The following is a 22,711-nucleotide window of genomic DNA, read 5'->3' on the forward strand; positions in this document are numbered from 1 at the left end:
CATACTCATGTAAATTCCTAAAATCAATTATTGCACTAGTAGAATGCTAAGTAGGAGGAGTCCAATTACATTAAGGATTAAATTTAGATGGAACAATAATATCAACATTAACCTCACCATCAGATTTAAAACCTCAATAACAAATTAGAAATGGACTTCTACTCTGATTAATCTCAGCACATACTACTTGATTTTGATTTTTTTAAAGGTACTTTTTGCCTCCACGTTTAGAAGCTTGTAGTTGAAGCAAGAAATAACCTATATGCAAGGGGTAAGTGCTCTTTAAAAGACTTGAAAATAATGGCATTTTTAAAGTGCCTGTGAAATTCTGGACCACTTCTTACTGATAAAGTAGTGTTCATCAATGATTATTTAAAAGATTTTGAAAACAAAGCAGTCATACTAAAAACTGCAAAATTCCAACCAATTTATGGCACAACAAACAAAAGATTATTCCTAGAAAATATAAGATTGCTACGATCCTGAAGGACTGACAGATTTTAGCACTGAGAGAAAAATATCAAGATTGTGACAAATGCTTAAACTAATCTCTCAAGGACTTTGTGCTCTAGCAAAACAGTTACCCATGCCTTATCTATACTTAACATTTCTTTTTTTTTTTTTTGGTAAACACAGAATATGAATTCCTGGTTAAAAGATCAAGAAATCTCGAGTAAACCTCCATTCCCTCATCCAGGCAATAATAAGTCCCTATGTGTATGCACACTAAACCTAGAATCTCTATTACATATTTAACAATTTTCAGCCTTAAGAAAATATATTTTTCAAATTATTTGACACTTATTAGCTCTCAAAATTCTCCCTTGACTAAAGTAGAATTTGGAACATTTTCATGTTTTTTTAAATCACAAACTTGTGAGGATGAATTTCTGAGCATCTGTTATTTTATCAACCTGTGTACATTAGAAGGACAATTTGATACCATATAAAATGCATCTACAAGCATAGTAATCTATCAGAAGCCTGGAAAACCTTCGGTTCAAGGACATGTTGCAATGATGGGGTCCTATTTTCCATATAAAAGTTATTTTACAACCCATTACTTCTACTACTATAAAATATTGCTAATTAACCTTATAAGATCTAATACTTATGTTAAGTATTGTGTTACCCTTACAGAACTGCTTCTGCTTCATGATTTGTTTCTTTTCTAATATTAAAACCAACGGTCTTGGTAAAGTCATAATAAAATGCACATCATTTAATCTGGTATTTGGGGAATTGAACGCTCCTCAGAAATAAAGGCTGAACATAATTGAAATTTAAAACTTAAATTTTGAAGGTATATTTTAATCATTTGGATGAAATCCTTCTCAAAGTATCAAAGTTGTCTGCATTATTAAACAGAACATTCTTAGTACACTCAGCTTTCTTTTCTGGAGTTAAGATCTCTTCAGTTTGAAGACACGTTTTTTTTATCGTGTTGTTTTAGGGAAACTAAAGTGATTAGGACAACATGTTTTTTCTCCGAATGTCCCCCAGACCTAGCTTTATCACTGTTGGTATGTTTAATGCAATAATTTTCAAACCTTTAAAAATGTAACCTACAATGAAAAACATATTTTACAACCTTACACAATACATAAAAACATATACACAAGAAATAAAAACTTTCTCTCTCTAATAGACTGACATTTTCTTTACTTCTTCTCTATATTTTCCTTTCCTATTCTATTATTTTTTATTTTATTTCTGTTTTTTAAAAAGGGCTTATCTAAATCGATTTTATTAGTCATTAGTAAGCCATACTTGCAATTTGAAAAACACTGCATTTGTGACCCACAGTGAGCTGCTTGGGTCCTCTTGTCCCTACACTGTAAGCTATTATATTTTGCTTCCATATGGTCACATCACTATCTTCATCTCTGTACTCACAGTTTTGAGTGGTGGTGTTTTAAAGTCCATCACTCCTCACGTTTCAGTAACTTCTGCCCACAATTCACCATAGGAGGTGCCGTATTCTCCTGCCTTTTAAAAATGTACATGTTTCTCTCTTCATTCTCCTTTCCTTGAAGCATCTCAGATATTTCTGGTACTCTGAATTTGCAAGCATTGGGCTTTAAGGCCCTCATCGGTTACTGAGAGATTCTGCCTATTCTAATTGCAGCCATTTGTAAACATTCATATTTTCTGCAATTTAAGACACTGTTTATTTTTTATTTTTTCAAACTTTGAACTTTAGAGGCTTCTGTATGTTTGAGGTTATGTCTCAATTGAGTTTATATATAGGGTATACGCCATACATTGTAAAACACCATGTATAATGCAAGAAAATTTATTTTTAGAGGTTTCTTTAAATTAAATATTTCAAAAAATTCTTTTTAGATGCTCTTAAATGTTTATAAAATTTATTTTAGATGCTTCATCATTAATTGAAATAATGCCACATTTCTATAATGATTCTGAAATAATATTTTTCATATTTATTTCCTCCATATATTTATACAGGAGCGTTAGTCAAAATATGTAATAGGCACAAAATGATCCACTTCCCAGTAAATCTACCACAGGGATATTAACTAAGTTTATGACACTTAATACGGAAAAAAAATGCAAAGAGAAAAAGCAAATCTTACCGAATGGCACTTGTTGAACAATGGGCTAATATTTTCTTTAATAAATAATTAATTGTAGTACTTCAGCTCTTTTAATGTTGAGTAAATTTTGTTTCTGCAATCTTCCCATAATTATCATGTTGATGACTTTGTTATTATACGAACACAAATGCAATGTTTATAGATCTTTAAATAAAAAGTAAAATGCTTAAATGGAATCTTGTAATTAATATATTTTAAAAACTTTACATTGTTACATCTATGAGCCAAAATGTACATATGCTGAAAATATAGTAAATGTATATGATAGCATCATTCCATAATGGTGTCTTATATATATTGAGACACTTTTTGTATAGGGTTTCCCACTAAACATTTACATAATCCCTCAAAATAATTGGCTTTTTGCTGCAAAAAAGCTGCTTACCTGGAAGTGTTCGAAAAGCACATTTCCTCTACGGATCTATAATCGTGGTTCTGCAAGCTCTAATGGGATTTTCACAAGTCTTTGGAACATTTAATTGAAAATGATTGAGTGCCCAACACACCACAGATGCCCATGCTCAGCCTAAATAACAGCAGTGGAGACTACTGAGAGTCAGCTTCTTGTTTCAAAAACAAAACCAAATATATTCAGTTTCATTTCCAAGATAACCACTTGTGTATTTCCAGAGAGTCAATGTGTGATTAAATTTTGGAGCCATGAGATGGAAGCAAAAGACCATATGGGCCTTAGAAAAGAAACTCATACTGGAAAAACGGCACACGGATATATGTTTTTTAAATTACAAAAATTTAGAACTGATCTCCCAATAGTATAACTTTGAAAACATTTTAGAAGTGAACTGACTATATTGCCCTTAACTTTTAATTAATTAATTGAGACAATTTTGTATCTCTCTATATATCAGAACACACAGTAAAAAAATAAAAATCTAAATGCTCTGTAACCTTTATTATCCAAGGACTGCTGGTATAAGAGTATCTTTATGATAAGGAGACTCTCATTAAGTTTATCCCACCAATTATTCTGGTGACAAACTAGGCATAGTTTTTAATAAGAAATACATATTCTTGAGGAGTATTTTCTTTTAATTCTCTACTTATTTTATTTATCCTCTAAGGCTTTCCATTGGATTGCACTGAATTACTATTATATTTGCATTGATATTTCTTTGTAGCTGTAACCTGCAGCCTAAATCTTCTAAATGCTATATATAATCAAGAATGTAACAAAATCTTCTTTTTAAAAACAAATATATTTACCAATCAAATGATTATTCAATAATTACAAAATCTAGACAGAAACTATATAGATATATTTAGGTCTATTCAGAAACTATTTAGATAATATTTAGATATGCTAACATGTTTGAGGTTGACATTCTCAAACTACTGGTCAGGATGGCGGAATAGACAGTCCCCAGCATCACTCTCTCCCACAAATCAACCAATTTACAACTCTAAAAATGTAACAGCCAAGCTGGAGCCGCTGGAGCTCAGGGGAAGAGGAGGAGAGACCTACGGGGTTCATGAAGGGGGATAAGCCAGATGAGAGTAAGAAAAAACTGCTCTGAGCGTTTCGGGCCACGTTAAGGCTGGAACCACTGAGCGCATGGAGCAGGAGCCGGCAGAAGCTGCAGCTGTGCCCTTTGGATGGAGATGCTTGGAGGCAGCAGAGGAGAACAGGGCCTTGGTGGCCCCCAGGACAGCAAGACTAGTGATAGGGTTCCTGTGGACCCACACAGGATGAGGAACCAGAACAACTGAAAAAAGAGAGCCATTCAGAAGCCAATGAGTCATCAAAGGTACCAGCACATGCCCGTCCCATGGGAAGTGTTTAGAGCACAGGCGGTGGGGGAGACGTGCCCACCAGGAGAACACTGGGACACAGCAAGGACAGCCGACCTGCCCCCCAATCAGCGCAGGACCACTCAGAGGAGACTGGTTGGGAATGCAGAATTGCATGGGGTGCAATTTGCTGAAAAGATTCAAGCCCAGATCAGAGTTTCTACACAACTCTGGTGCACCAGGTCTCTGGAGAGCCGGAAGTACCTATAGGGTCAACCATTAAACCCCGAGCTGCACAAAAGGCCTTCCTTAGGGAAACAACAGCAAAACAGCAATTTAGCTAAACCACAGAGCTCAAGTACTGGTTCCCACAGGAAGTTCTCCAATTTTAGAAGTAAGCAAAAGACAAAAAATTAGTTCTGGCTCACGCACACTGCCAGCACCTTGGGGCCTGCCAGGGGACCTGAGGTATACAGCCAGGGAGGCCGCCCCCCCCCCCCGCCCACATCCAGGCACACCACCAGTGCCAAGGAGCACACCAAAACATCACCTCTATGTGAGTAGCCCACCTCAGCCACCACAGTAATCCTGGCTTCCACAAAAGTGGCTAGACGCCACACTCACCACGCAGATGGTCTGCCAGCCACTGGCGTGCATTGACACAAGGAGAGTCACCAGCAGAGTGCAAAGAAGAGGATGTCTCTCTCCACAAAGCTCATTCCAGAATGACAGAAAAAGCATTTGCTCTATGTTAATATTGGGGACCTGAACACACCTTTCAGCATTGGACAGATCATCTAAGCAACAGATCAACAGAGTAACTTTTCAGAGGAAGAGAAGAAATCTAGGGTTATCAGTGGTGGGAGGGGGGACAAAATGGGGGATGGGGTGACATTAGACAAGGGGCATACAGAATAAGTACAATTTGTAACAATATGCATACTAGTAATATTGATTTGGTCAACATATGTCAACGCTGAATCCCCAAAATATGTATAATCAATTATGATTCAACAACAAAAAATAATAAAACTAACAAACAGAACCAAACAGCCATAGCAGGAGTGGGAAAGATACATACTCCCTCCTTACAAAATATGTTACCAACTGTCATGAGGCTTTTCTTTCTATAGCTAAGCAGAAAACCAGCTCTTGGAAAATAAGACCAAATCAGCTACAGCTGGAATATTCTACATTGACCTTCAACAAGCCCACCTGGCACCAGTCATTGATCCCCAATTTTCTCATTCTTGAGGGCCCACTATGGTTCTTTATACTGAACAGAGAATCAGCTTTACAGACTTTCTTCTTCGGATAAGAAATGCCATCTCTAGGCAAGTTTAGGTCAGTCTACGGAGTCTGCACAGTAACTCACTTTTGTGCCCTGTAGTTTCCTCTTAACATCCAGGGCCAAATTCCACCTTATACCAAATCTCCACCCCAAAATGAACATGGGATATATGTTACAGGTATGTTTACTCTCTGCAAATGCACGTGATTTCCCTCATAAATATTTATGGAATTCTCCTAATACAGAAGAATATGTATGTAATGCTAACCCTGCAAGTCATAAAAAACAAGTTTTGCCCTCCCTTCTTCAGAGCACACACCTTAGACTTGCCAGAGCCTGCATATTCCTCAATCCGCAGATTGTCTCTTTTGCTGGAAAATGAAGTCTCCCTTTTCTCTCTAGCTGATATTGTGGTTATTTTGTTAATAGTGACTTGCTCAAGATCACTCAAGCCATGGATATTCACAAATTCGTAATTCAAACCCAGGTCTGCATTCTCTTTTTACTGCACCACAGAACATTTTGTGCCCCAGAGCATGACAATTTAGTCATTCTCTGAACATAAACACAGATATTGATGATTAATTAGATTGCTTTCTATATAGCAGGAGAGAGACAAATATTCCGTAATAACATCTGTTATGTATTGGATCAAATCATGTGAAATTGCTATTACTATAGATCAATATTTTTATTTCCATATGCATATTTTGTCCTGTTTGGCGAACAGCATCTCACACTGGATGATAACTTGCCTTCTTTAATTCCTAATTTGTTTTGTCATTTCTTCTGACTGTAATTGGATTGTATGATAACTAGCAAATAACCTATGATTTTTAAAAAGGTACATATTAGGCTCAGAAAACCGTCTCGATATAAGACTATTTTGCCTTGATTTTTGTCTCTTCTTTAGAAAATCTCCATTATGCTAATAGAAAAATGCATTAGTATGTACATATCAGATTTCTTCTTCAATTCTTGATCATGTCCAACATGGATGTGTAATTGTTCCTCTAAAACACTTCACTACTTGCTATACGGTATGTGATTTGTTTTCCTAAAGATTGAAATTTTTCTTCTTGTGCAAAAATGGGATGTTATGCACTGTGCAATTATGCATACTAGATTTATGCCAAAAACAAAAGAAAAATTGTGGTTACTAGAAGGTAGAATAGTAACTACAACATAAACATTGTACTGGATACAAAAATAATTTATCAATACCTATAATTATTTTCTTTTACAGAATAAATGCCAGATTCACATTTATCTGACTGAAAATGTCCCATTGCTTTTTTGAAGTAAATTTACAAAGTGCTAAACATTTGATTAAAATGAATGATGATTCAGTAGTTACAGCATGTGGGAGGCAACCCCATACCATTTAAGGTCATGACCTTAATGTAATATAAAGTTTTTGTGGGTTTTTTCCCCCTTTGCTTTTATAAATGGAGAATGGTGCTGCCTGAAAGCTGTCTGGGAATTCAGCCAAAGAAAGAAGGATGCAAAACCTCTGGGGACTTGAAAAAAAAAAAAGTGGCTGGCACTAGCTCGTTCCTCACTTAAAACTAAAATTAAAACAATAGACAGACATGTACTGTAATCTCTCTTTTAAGGCAAGAATAGAATGCCTCTATAGTAGTGTCAAGTGGAACAATTTGGTCCTTGCCCAAGTTATGCAGCTGTTCCACAGGAAAATGGCAAAAGGCTTCAGTCCAAAGCAGGCAAATAAAGCATGATTGTTCATAAACAGTCACTGGGGCACTCACATTTAGAACAAGGAAAACACCATTAGCATACAGGAGGGCAGGTTAGGAAGGCAAGTCTCAGTAGAACTTGAGCATGCCATCATGCTGTGATTTACACAAAAGATAGTGGTGTTATTTTGTCTACTACCAATGTACCTAAAAACCATGAATAACTTATTCGGCAAAAAGTCATATATTGATCAAATACTTTTTAAGAAACAATAAAGATTTGGTTAAGGAGTAAAGATAGATTTAAGTAAGCTACAAGATGTAAAGGAATCATATATTCATTATTCATTTCTGACTCTCACCTGCTCATTAGAGGTGGATCAGGTAAATGATCAAGATAAAAGAAATTAAGTGTTCTGGGATCCAATAAAAAGCTAAGCCACGTGGTATTTGCCTTTTTGTGCCTGACTTCACTTAAACTCATATGTGCAGTCTACAAAAGAAGAAAAAAAATGTGGTTCTCATAGAATTAGAGAGTAGAATAATAGTTACCAGAGCAGAGGGAGTAGGAGGAAGGAGGAAAAGTGGTGGACTAACAGGCACAAAACTATGATATGTACCCTAAGTGAATCATTGTGCAGTGTATGCATGTATCGAAACTACACATTGTACCCCACAAATGTAAAACAAAACAAAACAAAAAAACCTGAGCGCTAGTTTTGCTTATCAGTGGTGCAAAAAGAACAAAATGAGGAATCAGGTGCAATAGTCGCAAGGTAATGAAGTGGAACTTTGACAGCAGGCAATTCTGACCTGCCCAATGGGTGTGTGTGATATCACATACTTCATTTTTACACTCATTGTTTTGATACTTTGCTTAAATATGGACGAACTCCACATTTTTTCTAAATTATTACATTTGATTTTAGAACTTCCGCAATGACATACTTTTTTCTCATCCCTCTTCCACTTTTCAGGATTCATTTTCTGAAATGGGTGATCTCCACATCAGTGATTATCTTTGCTTCTCCACCACTACTAACTCCCTGATTAATCCATTTCAATTTGCCTTCTGTTCTCTTTGCTCTAGTGAGACTGTTTCCTTTATGATCAGTAAGATTTCCTTCTGAGAAAAACCAATGATTTCTTTTTAGTCTTCCCTTGGTTTTTTTGTTTTGTTTTGTTTTATCTGCCTCATCTCGCACCATTGGAGATACAACATAAGGCTAGAAGTTAGACTGTCTTTAAAGAAGTTAATTCATTCATCTATTGGAAATGACAGTTACTTTGAAAATGTAGAGGAATTGATTTTAAGATGATTAGGAAAAACAAAAGAGAACACTGGCCGAAAGGAAGGAAGGAATCAAAGAAGTTGACTATAACTTTAATGTCAATAATCTGGCAGGCTATAGGGAAAGAAAATGATAAAGGGAAAGTTGGGAATGGAGAAATAATGCAAGAGAACAAGTTAATACATATGAGGTACTTCAAAAAGTCATGGAAAAATAGAATTAAAAGATAATATGACTTTTTCTATGCAGTACCCTCATATTTATTTGTGGACCATGGCAATGTAGAACATAACATTGGGACGTATTAGGATTACGATAGACTATAATGATCATTTTTTAGCCTTTATAGAGCTGATGAGTTAATTGACAAAAGAAACTAGGCTTTTTTATGTGACTATAAACCATACTAGAAATTATCAGTTTGGCAGGAATTTGAGAAGTTTTCAGAAAGAATATGAATATAGAAGAAAGTCTCATGAAGAGGGATGGCAAGAGTAAAAGGTATACTGAGACTAGCTACTTCTTCACCCTACAGCATCCAGGGGCTCAACTTCAAAGCTGAAAATAATTGTCAGGCCCCTTCTAGTTTTTCGAAAATAACTTTGGCTATCATAAGTGGCAATTTAGACTGAGAAACTGAAGTAACAGCAAATTGAAAGAGTATAAGTTTTGAGCAGGGCTGAACTGAGTTCAAATCCTGACTCATCCATTTTAAATCCAGAAGAAGAAGAAAAATTTGATTAACACTTTTGAGATTAGTTTTATCTTCTGTGTAATAGGGAGCATTTCTTATTTCCTTTATTTGTAAAGTGATATTAATCAGGTTTCCTCTGAGAAAGGTGACATTTCTTATTTCCTAAACATCCTGAGCTTTTGTATTCTTAAATAAAATAAATAAAAGATAATTGTACTTTTCATTCATCTGTAGTGCAGAGGATGATTACACGTACAAGCTTATTTCTGGGTAACTGAAACACAGAGACTCACAATAAGGCACCTCTATATCGGAAGTGAATGATATGAACTACTTAAATATCTGATTACATAAACATTGCAATCTAATTATTCTTGTAAATAAAATGAAGTCTCTATTGTTGGGAGTGGACCTAGAATCAAAGAGCAGATCACTGACAGACAAGTGGATGCTACCCGAGCAGGCATGTATTTATTTCCAAGCATTCTATACCTCATGTTTCTCACCTTCACCTTATTTTGTTGCATAAATTGTATACATATTTTAAATGTACACATATGTACTTCTGGATAAATCTGAGGGAGAGAAAAGGAAAAACAAAAATCTTCTGCCATATCTTGATCTTGATCATATTTCTTCATATCCTCACATACTGACCCCTGAGGTTGTAAGTAGGAAAAAACATAATTGGAAAATAATAATGGAAAGAAATAGGAGTTGAGATGGAAGAGAAAGTTAAGAAAAATTTTCTGGTATTATATACTCAGCATCAGAAGAAATTAGGATTTAAGTATGTACAAAGCCAACTAGAGTCCAGCACTCTTCTTTCCTTAAAGTATTGAACTTGTAGCCAAATGCTCTTGTTGAAGCTATAATGCTGAAATGCACTTGTCACATATAAATAGCATTTTGTCGTGGAAAAATGTTTGCTGTAAGCAATTTAAGATTCTCAGAAGGTAATGAAAGTGAATTGAGCACACTAGATATAGTAAAGCTACTATGCTAAAATGTGTTCCTTTTGAGGTCTAAAATGACTTCAAATGTTTCTTAAAAGGTAGGAGAAAAAGGTGAATTGATTCATAAAATGCTCATAAACCAGTATACTTGCATCTGAAGAAAATAATTACTAGAAGAGAGAACAGTTTTAAAATATAAAAACTGTGATGAAGAAGGTGTGAATTCATAGTATGGTAAAAAAATATAATGACATGTAATTGAGGAAGTAAAAATATCAGGCTTCTACCTTAAAATTATTTTAGAAAAATTCCTCACAGGATAAAACAAAACATACACTTAAATAATATAATTATTATCAGAAGCAAATTTTCAGTAACCTGATTTGCACAGAAGCTATCTCATATAGTTATTTAGTTCTTAAATTTTAAACAGAATGAAAATCAATTAGAGCTTTTTAAAAATCAAGTAGATTACATAAAGCCAGGCCTAGAATGCTACTACATTTGAATGGTCATATTGCTTTCAAATAATATTTAATTAAATAATCCATATTTAAATAATCCATATTTAAATTTTACATAAAAATAGGTGTTGAGTTGAAGTGACATTGGCAAGCACATATTCTAATAATGAAATCACTTTACAATTGAAAATATTGAGCTTGTGATTCTATATTCATTACTTCCAAGCATATTATATTCGCAAAGTATGTCTTATTGGGTGCTACAGTAGATTTGATTTTCCTTATTATGAAAATGATTCCCTATGTAACTTTGGAACTTGGGCATACTTGGGGAATATTTAATATTTTCAAAGTTTTTCATGGGCCAACTTAGTTCAACATTATATAACTTTTATCAGTCTGATGATGTAAACAGCAAATGATTATGTCTACAACACCTTTCAGGTTGAAATATCCCACTGGAAAAAAAAAAAAAAAAGAAAGACAAATCACAGCTGGAAACCTTCCCAGAAGCTTCACCAGATGACAAAGTAAAAACCAATTTTCCACAGACACTTAATGAAGACATGGTTAAGGGGGTTTTCAGTTCTAGAAATAACTTCGCCCATCAAGAAAAGACCAAAACAGTGGATTTCTACTGTTAAAGTCCGCAATCAAAGCAGGATAAAAGAAAAAGTAAAAAAACTTTATTGCTCATTAAATCACTTACAGTGGTTTTCCCTTGGATTCACAAGTCAAAATTAAAGGCTGTCCTTCTTGTGGAAAAGGAGTGGAGGGTATAATCTTAACTGATGGTGTATCTAGGAAAAAAAATAGAAATATTAAGAAAGGTCATTAAACACATATATAAAAGTATACATTTAATACCTGTGCATCATGTTACATGTTTGGCATTTCATATGTGTTTCTTATAATCGTATATATGTACAAGGGTTTCTTAGATTTGGTGAAACAGGGTGTATAATTTTAAAAAGCTACCATCCTGTCCATCCAAAACTAACAAAAATATCTGAATATCTATGAGCATCCCTGTTGTATTATTTCTGAAATCAGAATTTAAAAGTGGAATTGCAAAAAGTGGTTCAGATGAATATCAAGCATTTCATACAATTGTTTCTTCAACTATTTATAGATGGCTATGAATACTGTTATTATGGACTGAATGCATTTATGTGCATTTGAATAACAACACTTCCATTGTTGCAGGAATATCAGGGATTCACAATAAGAAACCCAAAATGAACTCAAGATCAACTACTGTCTAACAAGCACTATGCAGAATCTTTGAAAATGCAGTAATGCAGCACGAAGCACAAGTTGCTTGCTTAAAATACAGTTAGCAAATCACTTAAAATAGCTATTTATAATATTACTAAAAGTTAACATTTTGTCATATATGCTCCAACATAATGGTTAGAAAATTATTTATTTCCATTTAACAATAAAATCATTCCTAGTGGAAGAGAATCCAAGAATACTTTAGACATTTATTTATAACCTGTATGCCATGTAATAATCTTTAATCAACACAAAGACACATATTACATAAAAGAAATGGAAAATAAGATTAAAAAGAGAGAGAGACAGTATAAACATACTCATTCTTTTTGGGACTTTGCTCATCTTGGCACTGTCTGTCACCATGGAATTGCCTTCTCCTCTTATCTCCACATCTTCTACAATAAGCAAAGTAGGCTCTGAACTCTCCAAACATTCACAACAAATCTTACCTTCTCTTAGAAGGTAATAGACAAACCGAACTGCCCTTGACCTTATATTCCCTCTCCTGTCAGGCCTTAAAAACTAACGCCACCTTAAGTGACATTACAAGCGGCGCCATTATAGACCCACAAGGGCAGCACTGGGAGGAAGTAGGGTGGGAGTGTCTGCGGGAACCTTGCCTTAGCCCTTATTGGCCAAATACATGCTTCCATGCTCGTGAACACTGCGTGGTTGCAATAGCTAGGCATTGAGACAGGATGCATGCTCTCTGTAACCTTTAAGCTGATTGGAGGATGTAAAAACCTCCTTTCCCCATTTGCCTTTAAAAGCAAGTGCTTGTGTAATAATAAACGGAACTGCTCGACAGAACCCCCGCTGTGTCTGAGTGTCCTTTAACTGGGCTGGTTGGGGCCGGTGGCTGTGCTCACTTCTCTTCACGGCTCTCTTCCCCTGTTTCCTTCCAAAGGGGACAGGAGGGAAAGAGGAATCTGGGCCATTTGCTCGCCCACCAGAAGGAATGAGGCTAGGGCTGTTCGGGTCGGCTGGCGGCGGACCGACACTCTCCGACTTTGAAGTCAGTTAAGTATCATTTAATCAGTTGTATAATTTCAGGTTAGTTATCTTACCTAAGGAAAATATTTTCCAGATTTGTCAAATATAAAACAATAGTCTATGAGACTATGGAAGACCTTATTATACTTTTGAAAATTACTTATGCTTTTCAAATGCATTCTTTCTCAATCCTTTAAACAAGAAAATACATCAGATAAAATAATAGTCTGATTACAAACAGGCATCCCATATACACCACGGTAAATAACTATGGTATAAAATAAACGAGTAAGAAAATTTAAAAAAAAAATTTTTTTAAAGAAAATGTAATTTTATTAATATTATTATTTTACATTCTAGGATGTTGTTGTGGAACAGTTGGGAGGGAGGAGGAGAAGGGAAAGGGGAAGGAAATGTGATGGAAGAAGGAGGAAGGAGGAGGGGCAGGATTGAGCCCTGTGGCACCCCCCTCATTACTACAGGGAGACCAGAGGGCTTCCGGCAGTGGCTTGGTCATTGCTGGTCTGGGTGCAGATGTCAGGGGGTGTGGCAAAGGCCCTCATCCCACACCACCCCAGTTCAGGAACCTGGGGTCCTTCTTGCTGCAGTTTGGTGGTCATCACTGTGCTGATTGTGCATGTTGTGGGGGTGTGGGCAAGGCCCTCAGATCACCACAGGGCTGGCTCAGGGAGAGCCTGGGGCACTTCCTGTGGTGGCTCAGTGATCACCACTGGGCTGGCTGCCAGGAAGGAAAATTAATTTAAAGAAATATGATACAGTGTGGTATTGATTTGAAATTCCCAAATACTGAGTGATGTTGAGCATTTTTTCATGTGTCTGTTGGCCATTTGTATATCTTCCTTTGAGAAATGCCTCTACAGCTCCTTTGCCCATTTTTTAATTGGGTTACTTGTTTTTTAGCTGTAAATTTGTTTGAGTTCCTTGTATATTCTGGATATTAATCCTTTGTCAGATGTATATTTTGCAAATATTTTCTCTCACTTTGTTGGTTATCTTTTCACTCTGTTAATTGTTTCTTTTCCTGTGCAGAAGCTTTTTAGTTTGATATAATCCCATTTGTTTATTTTTCCTCTGGTTGCCTGTGCTTTTGGGGTCAAATTCATGAAGTCTGTACCCAGTCCTACTTTCTGGAGTGTTGCTCTTATGTTTTCTTTAAGGAGTTTTATTGTTTCAGGCTGTATATTTAATTCTTTAATCCGTTTTGAGTTGATTTTGGTAATGGTGAGAGGTATGGGTATAGTTTCATTCTCCTGCATATGGATAACCAGTTTTCCCAGCCCCATTTGCTGAAGAGGCAGTCTCTTCCCCAGTGTGTAGATTTGGTGCCTTTATCAAAGATCAGATGGCTATAGTTGTATGGGTTGATTTCTGGATTCTCTATTCTATTCCATTGATCCGTGTGTCTGTTTTTATGCTAGGACCATGCTGTTTTAAGTTATTATAGCTTACTGAGATACCATCTCACTCCAGTTAGGATGGCTAATATCCAAAAGACTGAGAATTATAAATGCTGTCAAGGTTGCAGAGAAAAGGAACCCTCATACACTATTGGTGGGACTTCAGAATGGCGCAGCCTTTATGGAAAATGGTTTGGAGTTTCCTCAAACAATTACAGATAGATCTACCATATGACCCAGCTATTCCACTGCTGGAAATATACCCAGAGGAATGGAAATCATCATTTGGAAGGGATACCTGTTCTCCAATGTTTATTGCAGCACTATTTACAATAGCCAAGAGTTGGAACCAGCCCAAATGCCTATCATTAGTTTAGTGAATAAGGAAACTGTGGTAAATCTACACAATGGAATACTACTCTGCTATTAAAAAGAATGAAATACTACCATTCGCAGCAACATGGATAGACTTAGAAAAAATTAAGTGAAATAAGTCAGGCACAGAAAGAGAAATGCCACATGTTCTCACTTATTTGTGGGAGCTAAAAATAAATAAATAAATAAATATACAAAGAAGGGGGCGGGGAAGAAGACACAATAATCACAACAATTCCTTAAACTTGTTAAGACAAGAGAACAGATAGGATGTTGATGGGTGGTGGCGGGGGAGAGGAAGGTGAAAAAAATGAATCGGTAAAGGGACACGAAAATCAACTACATTGTATACTGATAAATTAAAATAAAAAAATAAATAAATCAAAAGAAAAAAAAAGAAATATGATACATGCCCACCACACTTATTTAACTAATAGAAGAAAAATATTTAATACAGGATTTAAATATACTTTATTAATTTTTCTATTATCATCATTACATTATGAAATCTGTTGTTGACTAGGATAATTACACAATTTAGTCTCCAAGCATGACATTTTTAAAAGCAAAAGGGTAAATATTAACAATTACGCAGGGTAACAGGTGTGAGCCAGACTTGTTCTGATCAAACTGAGGCCTATAGTCTTTGACCTTTAATGAAACATACTTATGGCAAAATTTATTTCCCTTCTGACATTTTATAAAAGAAAGCTTCATTTCTAGGGGAACAGGTAGAAGAAAGATCAAAAAAATATGATTCTGGGAACAAGAATTGTGTTAATTTGAATGTGTGTGATAGTTAATTTACATATCAACTTGACTGTGCCTTTGAGTGCCCAACTATTTGGTCAGACATCATTCTGGGTATTTCTTTGAGGGTATTTGGATTACATTAACATTTAAATAGGTAGACTAAGTAAAGTTGATTGCCCTCTATAATGTGGGTGGGCCTCATCCAGTCAGTTGGAGGCATGAATAGAATATAAAGGCCGGTCCTCCCCTGAGTAGAAGAAAATTATGCCTGCCTGATGGCCTTTGAACTGGGACTTTAGCTTTTTCCCTGCCTTCATAATGGAATGGAAACATTGTGTCTTCCTAGGTCTTGAGCCTTCCAAATTTCAAACTAGAACTATAGCATCCATTCTCTTGGTTGTCAGGTCATTGGACTAGAACTAAACCATTGGCTTTTCTGGGTCCCCAGCTTGCTGACTCACCCTGCAGATATTGGGACTTGCCAGCCTCCACAATCATGTGGGCAATTCATTCTAATAAATCTGTTTTTATATGTATGAGTATATATGTCCTATTGATTCTGTTTCTCCGGAGACCCCTGACTAATACAATGTCCCAACGAGACTCTGAGAGATATCTTTTATTGTGGCAGGTAGGGTGGGTGGTGGGTGGGTGCAGTAATCTCAGAAAGCACTGCAAAGTGAGATAGGAAGGGAAGGAAGTAAATAAAGCCTGTGTTACTGAGCAGATCCACCATGGGTAACAAAACTTTGTGAGTCAATGTAGGACATGCCTCAGAATTCTTATTTGACAGGCAAGGGACAGGAGTATTTCTGGAATATTTATCAAATTCTCATTAGTGTTTGGTTGAGGATTGCTCCTAAGGTGGGGGTGGATGTTGTTTTCCTTGCACTTCTGACCTACACACAACACTGGGATAATGTGTGCCAAAAGAATATGGCAGGTTCCCACCAGTTTCTGCTTTAGTAAGGTAAATTATATACTGGCAGCTAGCTGTGGAAAAAAAAGGAAAACAGAGTATGGTTTGAGTTTTCTTAACTCTGCCAGTTTAGTATAAGTTTATTAGAGGTGAGAATTTGTGTAGCAAATGATCCCTTGAAGCATGATTCAGCATTCCCTTTAGAGTCAACACATGGAATTTCAATTATAAGCAAATGCCAAAGCAGATAATGTACTTAGCATGTACTTCTATGAAACTCTCAGGAATAATTCAAATAACCTCTAAGTTGCCAAAAATCAAGGGATATAATACAATACTCATTTATTAGTCTTCATAATTATTCAAAATGTTAATTACTTTCTGTTCCTAAGAATTATCTTTCCGAATAAGAAAAAAAAAAGTAATTCATGTGAAGATAATTAAAAAATGGAGATTACAAAAAAGAACTATCTTTCCCAGGTTTCTTTGATGAAACCCCCTCCCTCCACCTAACACACAAACTCCTGATTCAACTCTTAAATCTGGCTACTCTTTCTCAGATTCTCCTGGGTTGTCTTTTTCTATGTGGCCTAAAAATATTTCAGATCATGGAGAATGGGACTCAAATCTTTCTCATGTAATTTGCTCTAGGTCTTTTCAGCCACACCCATCTCTTTAGTTTCCATCTATTTACCAATCACTCCCACATTTATATCCCAGAGCAGTTCTTATTCCACAACTTCACTTATTTACATGTAGCACTGATTTAGCATGTCCACTTGAATGTCACAAAGATATGACACATTTGATACGTCCAAAATGAACTCAAATTCTCCAACCATCCCCTGACATGCTCTTCTGCCAGCAACCTCTAGCTCAATAGATACCATCAGCAGCAATCCAGATACATATACAAGACATCTCCTGTTCATTTATCTTTTTTATAATCAATCAACTGATCATAAAGTCTGGCTGATCTACCTCCTAAATAGTTTTCAAATCTACTGTTTTTTTGTTTGTTTGTTTGTTTTTGTTTTTAACAGCTAGCTCCACAACCACTTCTTCTATACAGTTTACCAAAATAGTAAACAGTTTCTTTTGTTTTAGTATTTTATCCCTCTAAATATTACTCCTAGAATTAAACAAAAGTCTCTCCTCAAAATATAAATCTGATCACATTAACTTTGTGTTTAAAACTTTGCATGATTAATCTGTCCTATTAGGATAAAAAGCAAAATAATTAAATCATTTAAGTCCTACATGATCTGTATCTTTACTTCCTTGCCTTCTAACAATCTATTTCATTTTTAGAATTCCAGGCAATTATTCTTTGGGTCCTTTAATAAATACGTTTCATTTCGCCTCTATACAAAGTGTTTTAACTCTTACATATGTTTTCAATCTCAAATCAAATGGCATTTGCTAAGTGTATGGTCAGATACATTTTCTGCATGTTTTCTTTTTCACTCTTGTGTAGTTATTTTTTAAAAAGTCACTGCTGTTTTCTCAGTGTCATGCACAGTGTCTTATACAAAATCTGCTAAGTAAATTTTTGCCTATTTCTTCTTATCATCACTTTGGTACACTATTCTAAAATATTTTTTAAAATGCTTATTTGAAATTTTGTTGATGCCTGCTGCATGTATAGTTAGTCATAAACATTCACATTACAAACCTTAGATTCACTTTTAAACTTAGTTCACATTTATTTAATTAAATATATACTGCTCACTTCCTGTTACAATTCTCTGCATTAGACATTATTAGATAACAACTTTCCATAATTATAAACATAGCATTTTTTTGTTTAATGCAAGTACCACATATGTAAACTGCTTTTCTTTCCTCATTTGACTTTGGCAGGGGAAACTCTTGATTGTGAAGAGATTCATTTAATTATTCAGCCAAAATTCTAGTTTCTATTTCCATGAAATGTCAGCATTCCTCTTTAAACATGCCATGTTAGCAATATACACAAAATTACATTTTTTACCACATCAAGTACTATACTAATGTGATTAGTATCTCAAATCTTGACTGTTTCTCAAATAATTTTTTAATAATAGCAAGTAATTTGGACTTTGACAGGTTTATACTTAATGATAAAGATAACTGTCATCACTACTTCTATTTTACCTTCATCAGTCCCTTTATTATATCCACAAGGAGCTGATGAAGCACTGTTAAGGTAAAAATATTTTAGTAAAATATCAATGACATTCTAGAAATAATACTTTTAAACACGTTTAGAATTCCTATACTTAGTTATCTTAGCCAACAAAAAGACTAAGCAATAAATGTAGTCACCTCCCAAACTGAGTTAATTTTGAGAGTCTTCACATTCCAAAATTTCTTCAAAATATATACTTCAGTGAAACCCCTACATAAACATATTTCACTGTATTATTTATTTTGTTACATATCAAAACCAATGGAGAATTTTTCAGAAACAGCACAATGCACATCAGATAATATGCTACTGATTTTATAAAATAATCTTAATATATACTTATTATGCTATTTATTTATATTTTTACTAACCCAGATATAAATAGTAATTGGAAAGTAAATACTGCATAATCCAAACTTTTCACTGTACACCTTTAATAAGTTATGTACTAAGGACTATAAAAAGTGTTCTTTTGGTTCTGTATCTATATTTCCTATTTATACATTTTCTTCTAGGTCATAGTTTTCATTTCAAATATATTTCAAAAAATTGGGAAATTTTTTTAAAAACAATGTTCACTTAAATAGAAACTTCAAGCTTGATGTGGAAATAATCCCTCCATTTTCCAGTCTAGGAACAATATGAATTAAATTTAATCCTGCTCTACTTCTTCACAAAACAAAATGGTATTTTTGATACAATACTTTTGGAATGTGTATTTTGTGTTTTGTTTTCAAATTATTGTTATAATGTATTGTAACAACTAGTAATAGTAAAAAAAGATTTAGGAAAAATGCATTATTATTACTGCTACTTGTTTATTCTTTCTTTGTCCTATATGTTAAACTCAGATATTTTGGCAAACTAGCAATTTTCATGTTGTTTTAAAATATCTTCAAATAAGTCAACTCTATCTATGCTATATTTATTGAATATATGTGAATGTATATATTATCTGTCATATATCATATATAATAATATATAATATATATCATATATACGCACATATAAGTGACAGGGAACAGTTAATAATTAGGTTTATATTGTTTCATAATACAGGATTATACTATTATTATAAAATACTGCACTTAGTAAAATATTTTAACTTGGTTGCTTCACCAATAATATTTTGAACACTCAAGATCCAAGATCTTAAACCTATCCAATTGTGTGTCTTCAGAGTCTAACAAACCATATGGTTAACATATCATAAGAGCTCTTTACCTGTTAGATAAATAAATTAATGAATTACTACCTGTTTCTCTCAAAATGGAAGAGAATCAGGAAGGCTTGCACAAACATATAAAAATAGAGATATACTCATTCATTCACAAATTTTTTTTGGTATTTATTAGCAACCAAATAAAATATGCAGATAATATTTTAAAAGCAAATGTTTTCTTCTCTAAGGGTTTTGTAGGAAAAAAATATTCTTTAGAATCTGTCTTTACCATTTCTAAATGTGAAAAGGAAAAAGACTTTCTTCCAAGAGATAGATTAATGGCCAAAAAACTGTTCTTTTTTGAACAAAATTTTAAAAGCTTTATGAACTAGGGTAGTAAGGATACCTCACGTTCCATTTGAATGATTGAGGATTTGAATCAAAGTAAAGATATTGATCCAGTGCAATGGATTTTCTATATCCTTAGCAAAGATTTTAGAACAGCAAAGATCTGTGATGAAGCTAATATTAAATCACCTAATGGACAATCTTAAAAGCACAAGCTCTTGAAGTATGTAGGGCCAGTGAGTGGTTCAACAACATTCATCCATCACTAAAGGTTTTGTAGGTGAACACAAAGAAGCTTTAAATCAAATGTTTTACCAATAAAAAAAAAAAAACTTATTCCTTTGTAATCAAAGAACTATAACAGGATTTTAAGGTTATATAAAAGTAACATTTAAACTGTTATGGATGATGGTCAAATTACTAAATAAGAGAAACAACCAAAAACTTACATCTAATATTTGCTTAGTGTATCATCCTATATTGTAAAGTGTACTGAATGAACAAGGATGATTTACAATGTAAAGCAGCAGCTATTTGCATTGCTCGTGGCATTACATGGTCTGCAGTTGAAAGGAAAATATTATCCTGATAATTTTATTTGTCCTCTAAAATTATTTCTTACGAGTACTCTGAAATGATTCATTCATTTAAGAAATATTTATATAATTCCTAAAACATACAAGACACAGTGCTAGAACCTATTTTATCCATTGTTTCACTAGAACTGTAATATTGTAACATTATAACATTGTACAGTGCAAAGTTCACATTGTAACATGTCAAGATCAGGTGTTCCTTTTCATAAAAGGTGCTACTAAGTGCTTAGTATATTTTTTTGAATGGAAGCTCCTCAGAGCGGATATCAGCTCTTTCTTGTATACCGGTTTATCCTCAGTACCTAGAACAACTCCTAGATCTGAATTAAATATTTATTGAATAAATGAATGAATAATGACCTTTTTCAATTTTTTTCCAAGTAGTGGTTAGGACCACTAATGTGTTAAAAATCAAATTTACTTGTCATGCTTATCTTCTAGTAATAGTAAACATTGATCAAATACTTAGATGAAAACATTCTTTAAAATATACTCCCCTATCTCATTCATTGCAATATATTCTTCTCATCCACATATGCGGCTCATCCACAAATAACACAAAAATATTCCCACAACAAATTTTTATTAAGGAAAACTTTAAAGTATTCTGCAAATGAAAGATTTGTGAATCTTTGCCTTATTGTGATTTTTATTACATAAAGACTTCTAAACAAATTAATTTATGTTACACTCTTTTAAAGATCTCTTGGTACTCACATTGATACTACCGAAAATTATGCACCCACTCACCTTTGTGATGACACTCTTGAGTTTTCTCTAAAATAGTGGTTTTCAACTGGGGACCACTAAGGATATTTGGCAATGTCTGTAGACATTTTTGGTTGTTACTATAGATATAAGAGGTATAGGAGATATCACTGGCCATGGGAAGAGGCCAGGAATGCTGCTAAATACCCTGCAATGTAAAGGACAGCCACCACAACAAGGAATTCTCTGGCCCCAAATGTCAATAATATCTTCCTCTAAAACATTTACCTTTACTCTATTTGTTACCTATATATGTCTTCCTCGTTACACGCAGCAGCTTGGGAACTACTAGAGAACTGTGAAACTGTGTGAGTTGTTACAGGATGCTTGGTCTTTCTCATATCACTGTTTATTCCTGAAATGAAGGAAATGCTTAATACTCTGAATAAGGTCAATTTGCTACTTTCCTGAATTAAAAGCTATAAATCAAACTAGAACCACACCTCAAGGTCCACCACTTTTTATTAGGAGCAGTGGGTTGACATCCCAAGAGTTAATTAGAACCATTTCAGTTGCAGCTATTCATTTCCTCTGAGCAAGACTGCCTTTTTCAGAGTTGTCTAATTTATTTTTTCTGTTTGTAATTGTGTAATAAAACTCAAACTCTGACTTTTCACTTAACTCACATTTCTTTAAATAATACTCAAAACTATCAGGTACCTTTTCTTTGTCAGTATGTTAAATTCCTTTTAATTCTAGAAAAATTCCTTTTGTGGCATTCATTCATTTATTTTACAAATATTTATAGTTACTTTGTACATGGCACACTATTACTACTGTACACATGCTATACATCCACAAAAATAGCAACCCATAGGAATTTAGTCTTCATAAAGAATATAAATCATATACAGTTCACAATAATGCAAAGTTCAAAACTGTAGGCGCCATAGTACTCTGATGATGTATTATGGGAGATAATGGAGAAACAGATTACACATATTTGTCAGAAACAAGGGTGGTTACCCAAAGAAGTAGTACTTAAAATAAGTTAGAGAATGAAAAATATTTGATCTGATAGAATTTTTTTAGAGGGAAAGAAAAGGAGGGAATTTGAGGCAAAGAGAAGATGAAAAAAGGATTGGTGTAGAGAAAACATGTGGGCTATATACAAGGCATCCAGAAATATTACACAGGGGCTGCATTATCTGAAAGATTATTGAAAGC

General features: G+C 34.4%; 1 protein-coding gene across 1 annotated transcript in view; it reads right to left on the bottom strand.

The window, feature by feature from the left end:
• The window catches only part of CADM2 (cell adhesion molecule 2), a 313,108-nt gene that overhangs the window by 91,983 nt on the left and 198,414 nt on the right, over positions 1-22,711 (bottom strand). The window contains exon 6 of the mRNA XM_063103440.1: positions 11,471-11,561. Within this exon, the coding sequence (XP_062959510.1) occupies positions 11,471-11,561 (91 nt within the window). The remainder of the gene's footprint in view (positions 1-11,470; positions 11,562-22,711) is intronic.

This window comes from Cynocephalus volans, chromosome 1 (assembly GCF_027409185.1).
Source record: "Cynocephalus volans isolate mCynVol1 chromosome 1, mCynVol1.pri, whole genome shotgun sequence".
Lineage (NCBI taxonomy): Eukaryota > Metazoa > Chordata > Mammalia > Dermoptera > Cynocephalidae > Cynocephalus > Cynocephalus volans.